The 14,367-nt window shown below is 41.9% G+C and overlaps 1 protein-coding gene across 1 annotated transcript; it reads left to right on the top strand.

The window, feature by feature from the left end:
- The first annotated feature begins 9,432 nt into the window (after positions 1 to 9,432).
- Positions 9,433 to 13,962, top strand: LOC147967094 (uncharacterized). Its single transcript, XM_087531045.1, has 4 exons — positions 9,433 to 10,513; positions 12,434 to 13,307; positions 13,539 to 13,685; positions 13,839 to 13,962. Exons 1-4 carry the CDS (start codon positions 9,433 to 9,435, stop codon positions 13,960 to 13,962), a joined length of 2,226 nt encoding a protein of 741 aa, XP_087387171.1.
- Positions 13,963 to 14,367: the final 405 nt, after the last annotated feature.

Here is a 14,367-nt window from a genome sequence, read left to right as displayed (position 1 = left end):
CAGAAATGGTTGAAAGTTGACGACGTGGATTTGAATGGTGCATAATGAACGCACAAAAAGTCTGGAGTTATAATAAGTTATTAAAATTTTGAAAAGCCGGTGTAACAAATGTGTTTTCGTCCGAAATCTTGATACTTCGAAAGAGAGTGTCCAGTTTGTACGCGAAGTGCATCCAGTTTTTGCCGTAACCATCTCTACTTCTTTGCACATGCCATGTGGGTGAAATGATGATACCATGCCAAGTTTCAACCTATTCAGAGTTCATTTGTAGTGATTTTTAATTTCAGGGTCATTTAGCTCAAAACAAATCAGTAAATGCATCAAAAATAGGAAATTATTTCAGAAATGGTTGAAAGTTGACGACGTGGATTTGAATGGTGCATAATGAACGAACAAAAAGTCTGGAGTTATAATAAGTTATTAAAATTTTGAATAGCCGGTGTAACAGATGACTTTTCGTCCGAAACACTGATATTTCGAAAGAAAGTGTTCAGTTTGTACACGAAGTGCATCCAGTTTTTGCCGTAACCATCTCTACTTCTTTGCACCGGTTCGTAAAAATGTAAAAATATACCCCCTCTGTAAAGAAATATGAGAGCATTTAGATTACTAAAATAGTGATCTAAATGCTCTTATATTTCTTTATAGAGAAATACATTGATCATCAATGATCTTTTTGTGCACAATCTAAATTGACAATATGGGTCCTCACCGGTTTAGAAACAGGAGAAAACTCATATTGTGGCCACAAATTCTACACATAGAGTTCAATGAAGACCAAGTGGTTGTGATAGCTTGAGAAGTAACATATTTAAGGTGGTAAAAACCCTATTAGCGGAGCGAGGTGAGACTAAAAAACCATTGCAACTAAAAACCTCTAGTAGCGGTTTGTGGTATGAACCGGTACTAAAGGTGCTGGTGGGGCCCCAGCCTGACCACGGCGTGCCACAACCTCTTTACACTAGTGCAGAACCGGGCAATAGCACCGGTTTGTAAGGGGCTTTAGTGTCGGTTCGGTAACCGGCACTAAATTGTAGGCACTAAAGCCCCCCCCCCCCTTTAGTATCGGTTCAGCATGAACCGGTGCTAAAGGGCAAACACATGGCACGAGCCAGCTCCGTGGGCGCGTAGGACATTAGTACCGGTTGGTAACCGGTACTAAATGTTTTGGTGTGTTTTGGTTTTATTTTTTATTTTTACTTCACTTTTGTGTTTTCAATTTAATTTAGTGATTGTTTTACATTATAATGAGTTGTTAAATCATTAGGTGATTAGTTTGACTGGATGCGTGTGGATCCTAGCTAAGTCATCAAGTATATGTCATATCCATATTATATATACTTGATCACCTACTTAAGTGATCGAGGTAATATGGATATGGCATATACTTGATCACTTAGCTAGAATCCATCCAGTTGAAACTAATATGCAATTTCTTTCATAAATGATATAATAACTCATCATCATCATATTAATTAATATAAAAACTCTTGCATCATATATATCATCATCAACGGTTTTCATAGCAAAGGTATCATCAAGTTCAACATGGTAATGATATTATAAGCATTCATAACACCACAAAAGCAAATCACTCTTTCAGATTAAGTTCAGGACGAAGAACACGGACATGAGAGGACAAGTACCAAGAGCATGAACTAGCTAATTAATCACTCCTACTGCTCTCTCTCAGGTAAAATAGCATAGAACATGTATAGATTTGCTGATTCATCATATTGGAGCATGCAGATGAACCTGTCTCCTAATCATGGGTTGCGCTTCTGATTGCTGCCCCCTAGTACTTCACTGTGATCGTTCACAATTTTGCTCCAGTCTTTTACTATTAAGCATTCCTCGCTATTAGAAATCCTGAATGCACTAAAGTGCATTGTAGGATATCTTGGCCGTAAGCTAACAATATTCATGGTACCTTTAGTCTCGATCCAATCAGGCACAACATTCATCGGGAGTCCCTGTTGAAGAACATTGTATAGTAACATACTTAGCAATGAAGTTTAGCTTAAAAAATAATGTATGCAAAAGATGCACTGAGGAGAAATAGTAGAAATCTTACCATCTTTCCTAAATATATGTGACCGTAGTTCAGTACGAACACTATTGGTCGCACGTTTTGAGTACTAACATTTCTAAGTGTAGGAAAGAAATTTGTCTTGACAGCATCAAGATCCTCAAGCCATGAAACATAATGACTTGTCTCCTCGCAGTTTAGTTCAGCCTCGGGACAGTGGACGGTCCTGTCTACCAAGCGCCGGACATGTTTGCTTGATTGGAAGTAAGCTGTCAATATAAATTGAGATCTATTAATTATTCAACTGGTTCAAATAATCTCATATCAAAGACATAAATATGGTTGATAAACTCACATAATGGTAGAACTGGAGGCGTCTACACATCGACTCAGATGTCTCTATTACCTTCAGTATCATCTTTCGGACGAATATCAAAGGTGATAACCATATCAGGCTCAAATGCATAAGCCTTGCATAGTACTTGCCAAGTTTTGCATTCAAAATAGGTGTATGTGTCTGCATTGTATAATTTGATGTTGAAGGTATAACCATGCTCGGTCTTCAAGTAAACTCTTTTTACCTCCATAGTTTCGTTAGGACTGAAACCTATCTTATCCAAGACAAAAATTCTTGCATGGCAGGAGATACGCTAGTAGAATAGTGAAAAATCAAAATTAAAAGGTGAAGCAAATGAAGCATAAGTCATGCTTAATTACGAAAAAAGACTTGTCGTTGTGACTTACTGTATCCACTTCGAAGTTCTCATCCAGCTTGATGCTGAAGCGTCTATCATCAACTAGAAAATTTCTGCCGCACAGGCCGCGCTGGTCTTCGCAGTATTCGCACATAATAAAATCGTGTTCGTCGTCAGACGACATTCCTATGTTCATAGGTGAAACATTAAACACTTATTAGTTCTATTAATTCAACTAATTATGTTAATTCAACTAGTTCAACTAAGCACTTATGAAGAATATACCTAATTAATTGAACTAATTCAACTAACTAGTTTAACTAATTAATTCAACTAAACTAGTTTTATTAATTTTCTTACTAAAAATAAGGTAGCTAGTTCTATATAATAAAATGTTAATTAGATAATGAAATCTCATATAACTAAACTAAATAAACTAGTTCTATTAATTCAACTAAGCATTTACTAAAAATAAACTAGTTCTATTAATTTCTTACTAAAATAAAGTGGGTAGTTCTATATAGTAATATTTTCATTAGATCATCAAATCTCATATACCTACATTTTCTTACTAAAAATAAACTTGTTCTATTAATTTTGAAACTAAAAATACACTAGTTATATTAATTCAACTAGTTCAAATCTCATATATATACCTAATTAATATCTAGCTATACTAATTCAACTAGTTCAACTTGTTCTAATTCATGTAAAATATATTTAACATTAATATTTAACATATTTTCCATATAATTGATCTAACATTAACATTCTAACATTATTATCTACGTAATTTATCTAACATTAATCTAAACAACAGAAAATAGAAAATAAGTAAAAACAATGTGTGTGTGTATGTGTGTGTGTGGTGTGTGTGTGTGTGTGTGTGTCTATGTGTGTGTGTGTGTGTGTGTGCGACCGGGGGGCGGCGGCGGGCGACGACGGGGGGACGGGCGCGGCGGGCGAGAGGCGGCGGCGACGTACAGGCGCGGCGGGGGCGACGGGCCGGGCGGTGACGGCGACGACGGGTGGCGGGGGCGACGGTGGTGACGGCGACGACGGGTGGCGTGGGTGACGGCGACGACGGGCGACGGGCGCGGCGAGAAGTTTGGATCGAGAAGAACTACTGGTGGTCGATGAAACTGATTTTTTCGTAGGTTCCATATATAGGAGGGGTCTTTAGTGCTGGTTGGAGTCACCAACCGGTATTAAAGGCCAATTTTCGCCAGGCCAAGGGGCGGAAAACGGCCCCTTTAGTACCGGTTCGTGCCATGAACCGGTGATAAAGACCCCCCCTTTAGTACCGGTTGGAGCCACCAACCGGTACTAAAGGTTGTGCGCTGCCACCGACGGTGCACAATGTTTAGTCCCACCTCGCCGAGCGAAGGGCAGCCGCACTGGTTTATAAACCCAGCCGCGGCTGCTCCTTCGAGCTTCTCTATATAGCAGGCTTCTGGGCCTAATTAACTAGGGCGCGTTGCCCTGTGAGCCTGCTGGCCCTTCTGGGCCTGCATTTGCACACCCTAGGTCTGGCAGGCCCACTGGGCAGCGCGCCAACAATTTTTTTATATAGTTTTTTCTTTTCTGCATTATTTATTTTCTTCTATTTATTTTTGAGTAGTTTTTTATATATTTTTTTTCTTTTCTGCATTATTTATTTTCTTCTATTTATTTTTGAGTAATTTTTTTATAGTTTTTTTATTTTCTGCATTATTTATTTTCTTCTATTTATTTTCTTCTGGAAATTGAATGCTGCATACTGAACACAAAAGAAGTCCAGAGTTCAAATAAGTTATTAAAAACATTGAAGTGGACGTGTAACACATGAGTTCTCGTCCGAAACCCTGATACTCCGAAAGAGTTTGTCCAGTTTGTACACGAAGTGCGTCCAGTTTTTGCCGTGACCCTCTCTACTCTTTCGCGCATGCTATGTGGGTGATATGATGATACCATGCAAAGTTTCAATATTTTCAGGATTCATTTTGTAGTGATTTTCAATTTCACGGTCATTTAGCTCTCTAAACAATTAGGTAAATGACCGAAAAACAACAAATGATGTCAGAACATGTTGGAAATTGATGACGTCGCTTTGAATGCTGCATACTGAACACAAAAGAAGTCCGGAGTTCAAATAAGTTTTGAAAAATATTGAAGTGGCCGTGTAACAGATGAGTTCTCGTCCGAAACCCTGATACTCCCAAAGAGTTTGTCCAGTTTGTACACGAAGTGCGTCCAGTTTTTGCCGTGACCCTCTCTACTCTTTCGCGCATGCTATCTGGGTGATATGATGATACCATGCCAAGTTTCAACATTTTCAGGATTTATTTTGTAGTGATTTTCAATTTCACGGTCATTTAGCTTTCTAAACAATTAGGTAAATGACCGAAAAACAACAAATGATGTCAGAACATGTTGGAAATTGATGACGTCGCTTTGAGTGATGCATACTGAACACAAAAGAAGTCCGGAGTTCAAATAAGTTTTTAAAACATTGAAGTGGCCGTGTAACAGATGAGTTCTCGTCCGAAACCCTGATACTCTGAAAGAGTTTGTCCAGTTTGTACACGAAGTGCGTCCAGTTTTTGCCATGACCCTCTCTACTCTTTCGAGCATGCTATGTGGGTGATATGATGATACCATCCCAAGTTTCAACATTTTCAGGATTCATTTTGTAGTGATTTTCAATTTCACGGTCATTTAGCTCTCTAAACAATTAGGTAAATGACCGAAAAACAACAAATGATGTCAGAACATGTTGGAAATTGATGACGTCGCTTTGAATGCTGCATACTGAACCCAAAAGAAGTCCAGAGTTCAAATAAGTTTTTAAAAACATTGAAGTGGTCGTGTAACAGATGAGCTCTCGTTCGAAACCCTGATACTCCGAAAGAGTTTGTCCAGTTTGTACACGAAGTGCGTCCAGTTTTTGCCGTGACCCTCTCTACTCTTTCGCGCATGCTATGAGGGTGATATGATGATACCATGCCAAGTTTCAACATTTTCAGGATTCATTTTGTAGTGATTTTCAATTTCACGATCATTTAGCTCTCTAAACAATTAGGTAAATGACCGAAAAACAACAAATGATGTCAGAACATGTTGGAAATTGATGACGTCGCTTTGAATGCTGCCTACTGAACACAAAAAAAGTCCGGAGTTCAAAAATTTATTAAAAACATTGAAGTGGCCGTGTAACAGATAAGTTCTCGTCCGAAACCTTGATACTCCGAAAGAGTTTGTCCAGTTTGTACACGAAGTGCGTCCAGTTTTTGCCGTGACCCTCTCTACTCTTTCGAGCATGCTATGTGGGTGATATGATGATACCATGCCAAGTTTCAATATTTTCAGGATTTATTTTGTAGTGATTTTCAATTTCACGGTCATTTAGCTCTCTAAACAATTAGGTAAATGACTGAAAAACAACAAATGATGTCAGAACACGTTGGAAATTGATGACGTCGCTTTGAATGCTGCATACTGAACACAAAAGAAGTCCGGAGTTCAAATAAGTTTTTAAAAACATTGAAGTGGCCGTGTAACAGATGAGTTCTCGTTCGAAACCCTGATACTCCGAAATAGTTTGTCCAGTTTGTACACAAAGTGCGTCCAATTTTTGCCGTGACCCTCTCTACTCTTTCGCGCATGCTATGCGAGTGATATGATGATACCATGCCAAGTTTCAACATTTTCAGGATTCATTTTGTAGTGATTTTCAATTTCACGGTCATTTAGCTCTCTAAACAATTAGGTAAATGACCGAAAAACAACAAATGATGTCAGAACATGTTGGAAATTGATGACGTCGCTTTAAATGCTGCATACTGAACACAAAAAAGTCCGGAGTTCAAATAAGTTATTAAAACATTGAAGTGGCTGTGTAACAGATGAGTTCTCGTTCGGAACCCTGATACTCCGAAAGAGTTTGTCCAGTTTGTACATGAAGTGCGTCCAGTTTTTGCCGTGACCCTCTCTACTCTTTCGCGCATGCTATGCGGGTGATATGATGATACCATGCCAAGTTTCAACACAAAAGAAGTCCGGAGTTCAAATAAGTTATTAAAAATAAAAAAGAGGTGCAATGCTGGTTAATTTGCTTCAAGCCATTCGGAATAGTGTAGACTGCACTGCACATAGCTCAGTGCAATCTATACTATTCCGCAAGGCTTGAAGCTAATCAACATGCAGGTGAGCATTGCAACTCTTCGTCATTGTCTGTGGACTCACAACTTATAAACCGCTCATACTGCCTCTCTCTTGGTGAGGTGGGACTAAAAACCAGCTTACAAAGAAACTCTAGTACCGGTTCATGGCATGAACCGGTACTAAAGGTCTTCGTGGGGGCCCCAGCCTGACCATAGCCTGACACAGCCTCATTAGTACCGGTTCGTGGCATGAACCGGTACTAAAGGTTGCCCATGAACCGGTACTAATGATGCCCGCCCGCCTAGCCGTTGGAACCGGCACTAATGGTCACATTAGTGCCGGCTCAAATTCAAACCGGCACTAATGTGCTTCACATTTGACCCTTTTTCTACTAGTGTTAGTACCGGTTCGTGACACGAACCGGTACTAAAGGTTCGCCATGAACCGGTACTAATTAGCTCCGCCCGCCAAGCCATTCGAACCTGCACTAATGGACACATTAGTGCGGGTTTTGTTACAAACCGGTACTAATGTGCTTCACATTAGGCCGTTTTTCTACTAGTGTGAGGACCCACTCGATGAAGATGATGAGGACCCACTTCATGAAGTCATCTAGCTCAAAGAATGAGGCTGAGCGAGGAGGAGGTGTGCAACCTATGGGACATAATTCCGCCACGTGATGACTTTGTCGAGGTGCCATTCGTGACCCGCCTGACAAGTACCATGGTCGATCGGCATGATATGGTATGTTATACTTACAAATGCAAATTATCCGATGATATGCTTAGTGTAGAGTCCAATAATATGCTGTGTGGAATCTAGTCAATGATATGCTTTAGTGTAGAGTCTGATCACATGCTTATTAGTGTAGAATCCAAGGAACTATTAATAGTGTAGATAATCCATATATACTTATTAGTAGAATTCATGCTTACTACAAATGTGTAGTACTGTGTCTTTTGATAGTGTAGAAATCTATACTTAATAGAAATATATTTGCAAGAATATGTGCGCGGCTATTTATTAATTGATATGTTTTTCTTATTCAGAAATTGCCAAAGAGCCTATCTATGAGTTGTGGTATCGAGCCTGATGAAGAAGGCTCAGCTGGACTACGCCTTACCGCAAGGGGCTCCGTCACCACCTGTACTTACCGCATGGACACAGACGGTCGCACACACTTAAACTCGGTTGGGTGGAACAGATTCCTTGTTGGCAAGAATCTTCGTGTTGGACAGGCCATCCTAATTAGTATCAGGAACACCCACCGCCCATGCTAGAGGATGATGATCGTCGTCGATATCATCTAGAACTACATATGTGTGTGTGGCTATATCATCTAGAACTACATATGATGATCGTCGTTGATATCATGTAGAACTACATATGATGATCGTCGTCGATATCATCTAGAACTACATATGATGATCGTCGTCGATATCACCTAATACTGCTTGAGGATGCATGTTGACTATATATGAAATTGTTATCTAGTAAAATCACGACGAGTAATTTGGAACGGAGGGAGTACTATCTAGTACCTATAATGCTTTATGAAATTGATATCTAGTAGTACCTAGTATATCTGGAAATTGCAGTTTATTGAAACTGAAACGAGGTAGGAAGTGAGGGGGGGGGGGGGGGGGGGGGGATAATGAAAGATATAGCACTAGCGCCGGGCTAGGAAACTGCTACATCTAATTAATAGTAGCGCATTCTGAAAAAACGCTACTGATATAGTCAATAGTAATAGCGCGGGTGCAGACCGCACTACTGTTAATAGTTAGCTATAACGCCGTAGTAGTAGCGCGGTTGCCCGTGCTGCTTATAGTCTCAAAAACCGCGCTACTACTAGGATTTTCCCTAGTAGTGTACCATCACCTTTAATATCTACAGACACACCGATTCATGGATATGTGCTTAATTTGCATGGTGGGTCGGTGTGCGTCAGTTTGGTTGCCTTCCTGCGATTTGGTGGCTGGTTAGTCCAGAGAAATAGATAAAACCAGGGCATTTGAGCGCCGGGCGTACGTCGCGAGAAAATTTCTCTTTCTCGTGCACTTCTTCTTCTACCTTCGTCTAGGGTTAGACCCAACAAAAATGACTCTGTGAAGAGGGCACTGATCATACGTACATTTCGACTTAAAAAAGAATCAAATGAAACTAGGTAGATAAGGCCACTGATTATTCATCTCGTGGCTGGTTGTCATGATTCTCACCGGGGGCCTGTGCCAAAACTGAAAAAGCAGTGAAACTCTTCTGATTCAGACAAAAAAAACTGTCATGATCTAACTGTTAGAATTAGAGATAAATACCAATTGTAATCTCAACAATCTCTCTTTTGTATCTCTCCCGTATCTATCTCTTCTCCTAGCGACAACGTGTAACGACCTGAAACCTAGCGATCGGGCTTCTATCCTTGTACGCCACGGCAAGGCTGTTTCTGCCTCATATCAATAAATACCGACGCGGCTCCTCGTTGAGGAGTAGGAACGCTTAAGCCTTACATGGTATACATAGCCAATTCTCTTCCCAATCTAGCTACGAGAACCTATCTCCATCACCATGTCGTCTTCCTCAGCACCTGTCGTCCTCAACCTCGGATCTCCACCAACCGAGAAGCTCACCAAGGGGAATTACCTCTTGTGGAAGGCCCAGGTTATGCCCGGCCTGCGAGGAGCGCAGGTCACGGGGCTCCTGGATGGAACCGACGCCGCGCCCGCTCGCATGGTGGAGCAGCAGCAGTCGGACAAAACTACCATCATGGTGCCAAACCCACTATACGCACCATGGTTATCAAAGGATCAACAAGTTCTTGGCTTTTTGCTGAACTCCCTCTCCAAAGAAGTCCTCGCCCAATTTGTTGGTAAGGAACATACTTTTGATTTATGGACTGGCATCACTACCCTCTTTGCATCGCAATCTCAATCCAGAATTACAAACCTGAGAATCGCCATAACCACAGCAAAGAAGGGGAACACGTCCAGTACCTCCTACATGTCCAAGATGAAAAGCCTTGGGGATGAGCCTGCAGCTGCAGGACGACCTGTCACAGATCCTGAGATGGTGGATTATGTGCTTGCTGGATTGGATCGGGACTACGATCCAGTTGTGGCGGCCATCGGAGCTGTCAAATCTGTCATCACCGTCGACGAGCTGTTTGCTCAGATCGCCGCCTTCGACCAGCGCCTAGAGATGCTCGGTGATGGTGGTGAAGGCGGCTTCCACACGTCCGCTAATCTGGCCTACCGCGGTCATGGCCAGTACAAGCCTCGGGGGCGTGCACGCGGCAGCAGAGGTCGCAGCCGAGGGAGGCGATCTCCTTCTGCTACAAGCGGCAGTAACAGAGGAGCTCGAGGCGGTCGTCCACAACCACAGCAGCAGCAACGCCAACCTTACAGGGATTATCCCGAGTGCCAAATCTGCCTCAAGCATCACCGCGGGGGCGCCCGTGAGTGTTGGGATCGTTATGAAGATGACGAGTATGAGGAGAAGGAGGCCAACGTTGCCACTGATTCCTACGGCATCGACACCAACTGGTACGCGGATACCGGAGCTACAAATCACATCACGGGGGAGCTTGACAAGCTGACGATCAGAGACAAGTACCGTGGGGGAGATCAAATTCACACTGCGAGTGGTTCTGGTATGGAAATTACTCATGTTGGTAGTTCAATTGTCAATACCCCCATGAAAAACTTGCATCTAAAAAAAGTCTTATATGTGCCTGAAACATCAAAGAATCTTCTTTGTTCATCGTTTTACCCTTGACAATCGTGTTCTCATTGAATTCTATCCTTATTTCTTTTTGGTCAAGGACTTGGACACGAGGAAGGTACTTCTTAGGGGCAAGTGCGTGGGTGGTCTTTATCCACTCATATCTTCTTCATCATCATCGAATAAACAAGCTTTTGTTGCTGTCAAGCCTTCTTCAGCAAAGTGGCATAGCAGATTAGGTCATCCTTCGTCAGTTATTGTTAAGTTTATTCTTAGTAAAAATAAACTTCCCCATAGTCATGAGTCTAGCATTGAGTCTGTGTGTGATCCATGTCAGCAGGCTAAGAGTCATCAACTACCATACCCTATATCTATCAGCATATCCACTGCACCCCTACAGCTTGTTTTTTCAGATGTTTGGGGGCCAGCTCCTAGTTCTGTTGGTAGACATTCATATTATGTAAGCTTCATTGATGATTATAGCAAATTTACTTGGATCTATCTTCTCAAGAAACGATCTGAAGTGTTCCAAGTTTTCAAGAATTTTCAAAACCTTGTTGAACGAAAACTCAACACTAAAATCATTGCCATGCAAACCGACTGGGGAGGTGAATACAAAAAATTGAACCTCTTTTTTCAACAACTTGGCATTTCACATCATGTTTCATGCCCCCACGCACACCAACAGAATGGTTCTGCCGAAAGAAAACATCGCCATGTTGTTGAGGTAGGGTTAGCTCTACTAGCAAATGCATCCATGCCACTCAAATTCTGGGATGAAGCATTCTTGACTGCCACATATCTTATAAACTTGCTTCCTAGTAAAGTCATTGATTTTGAGACTCCCATCACACACCTCTTTGGCACTACTCCTGATTATAAATCCCTTCGTGTATTTGGTTGTGCTTGCTGGCCAAACCTCCGTCCATACAATACACGCAAACTTGCTTTCCGTTCAAAGAAGTGTGTGTTTCTTGGTTATAGTCCCATTCATAAAGGAGTCAAATGTCTAGATGTTGCCACAGGAAGGGTTTATATATCACGAGATGTTGTATTTGATGAATCAGTATTTCCTTTTGAATACCTTCATCCAAATGCCGGAGCCCTCCTTAGGAAAGAAATTCTACCCCTTCCGTCAAATCTCCAAAATTTTGATCATGGGGGCGATGATTGTGCTAACCCAACTGATAATCCTACTAGCACTTGTACTGTGTCTACTGATGTGCAGGGTCATGCAGCAAATGCAGGCGAAGACGATACAGAAAACGATGCAAAAAATGATAAATTTTTGAGGAAAATGATCCAATATTTCATGTGCCAGAACTGGACGAAGCTGGCGCAGAACACGAGGGAGATCTGCTGTCTCTTGGAACTCCTATGCGCCAGTTCTCCTTGGATGACACGCGGAGATACGCTCGGGATTTTGCGCCAGGCAGAGTTGATTCGCATCAATCAGTGGGCGCCAAGTCAGGTGCCATCCCGCGTCCCACGCGCGGGGCCTCGACAGCGACAGCGGCAGAAATCGCATCGGCAGGCGCATCTGGCGTGGGATCGCAGCCCCCCGCACATGTGCAGGGCAGCTCCCCGGGATCTTCTATGGGCACCAGGCTGGATGCAGCGACTCTTTCAGTCACACCGCAGGCTACAGGATCTTTTGTGCAAAGCGGGTCCAGTTTTTCACCAGGATCTTCTGCGACTGAAGCCTCTACACCATCTTCTGTACAACAGATTGCACGCCGTGTTTCACCGCAGCCAGCTCCACGTGTTATGACTCGGCTATAAAAAGGTATACGAAATCCAAAGATTAGAACTGATGGGACTATACAATATGGCATGTTGTGTGTTACAGGAGAACCCACAAAATTAGAGGATGCATTTGAAGATCCAAAGTGGAAAAATGCAATGGATGAAGAATACATGGCACTTATGAGAAACAAGACATGGCATCTTGTACTTGAGCCAAGAGGTAAAAACATTATTGATTGTAAGTGGGTTTACAGAATAAAGAAGAAGGCAGATGGCTCAATTGACAGGTATAAAGCACGGTTAGTTGCAAAGGGCTTTAAGCAACGTTATGGCTTAGACTATGAAGATACATTTAGTCCCGTTGTTAAAGCTGCAACTATTAGGCTCATGCTAGCTATTGTTGTTTCCAGGGGATGGAGCTTGAGACAACTAGATGTTCAGAACGCATTTTTACATGGTGTTCTGGAAGAGGAGGTTTACATGAGACAACCACCTGGGTATGCAGAAAAGAAGGCACCTCACCACGTTTGCAAACTTGACAAGGCACTTTATGGTTTGAAACAAGCACCGAGAGCATGGTACTCAAGGTTAAGCTCTCAGTTAAGGCGTTTGGGTTTTGCTGCGTCTAAAGCTGATACTTCACTTTTCATTTATAACAAGGCAAACACAGTTATATTTGTATTGATATATGTTGATGACATTATAGTTGCAAGTTCTTCACAAAGTGCCACTAATGCTCTCTTGCATGACCTGAGTTTAGAGTTTGCTTTAAAGGACCTTGGTGATCTTCACTTCTTTCTAGGCATTGAAGTCAAGAAGATTCAAGATGTCATAGTACTTAATCAAGAGAAATATGCCACTGAACTTCTAGTTCGCATGGGGATGAAGGATTGCAAGCCTTCACCTACACCATTGTCTTCTTCAGAAAAACTTTCAGCCTTTGAAGGAGAGCCACTTAAAGATGAAGAAATCACAAGGTACAGAAGTGCAGTAGGTGCTCTACAGTATTTAACATTGACAAGGCCAGATATATCATTTGCCGTTAACAAGGTTTGTCAGTATCTACATGCACCTACTACCGTACATTGGACAGCTATTAAAAGAATTGTACGGTATATAAAACATATTGTGAGCTTAGGCCTTCAGTTCAGACGTTCTAATTCCACCCTCGTTAGTGCTTTCTCTGATGCTGACTGGGCAAAATGCAGTGATGACAGAAAGTCAACTAGAGGATTTGCAGTATTCTTTGGCTCTAACCTTATTTCCTGGAGTGCCATAAAACAAGCTACAGTGTCAAGGTCAAGTACTGAAGCTGAATACAAGTCACTAGCCAATGCAACTGCTGAGATCATTTGGTTGGAATCATTGCTTAGTGAGTTGGGAATTAAACATCATCGTGTGTCATGTTTGTGGTGTGATAACTTGGGAGCCACCTATCTCTCTGCGAATCCAGTGTTCCATGGCAGAACTAAACATATTGAGATTGATTTTCATTTTGTGCGAGAAAGGGTTGCAGAGAAGAAGTTGGACATACGGTTTATTCCCTCCAAAGATCAGGTTGCAGATGGTTTTACTAAAGCTCTACCAAGCAAACCTTTTGAAGAGTTCAAGAGAAATCTTAATGTAGGATAGTTGAGATTAAGGGAGGGTGTTAGAATTAGAGATAAATACCAATTGTAATCTCTTTTGTATCTCTCCCGTATCTATCTCTTCTCCTAGCGACAACGTGTAACGACCTGAATCCTAGCGATCGGGCTTCTATCCTTGTACGCCACGGCAAGGATGTTTCTGCTTCATATCAATAAATACCGACGCGGCTCCTCGTTGAGGAGTAGGAACGCTTAAACCTTACACTAACATGCATCGATCTCTTCTAGTCATTTTTTTGGAAGAATTCTGTGGCTCAGCCTGTTGGTTGCCTCCTCGAACCCTGGAGTTCACGGCGAAGAATCGTCAAATCAAATCCTTTCCTTTTGGATCACTGAACCCCACTTGGCCCTGTGGAAATTATAGTGGAGGAACCTGCCGAGCTACTGT

This window comes from Triticum urartu, chromosome 6A (assembly GCF_056163025.1).
Source record: "Triticum urartu cultivar PI428250 chromosome 6A, HENAU_Tu73, whole genome shotgun sequence".
Lineage (NCBI taxonomy): Eukaryota > Viridiplantae > Streptophyta > Magnoliopsida > Poales > Poaceae > Triticum > Triticum urartu.
This window is presented reverse-complemented; position numbering and strand designations above follow the sequence as displayed.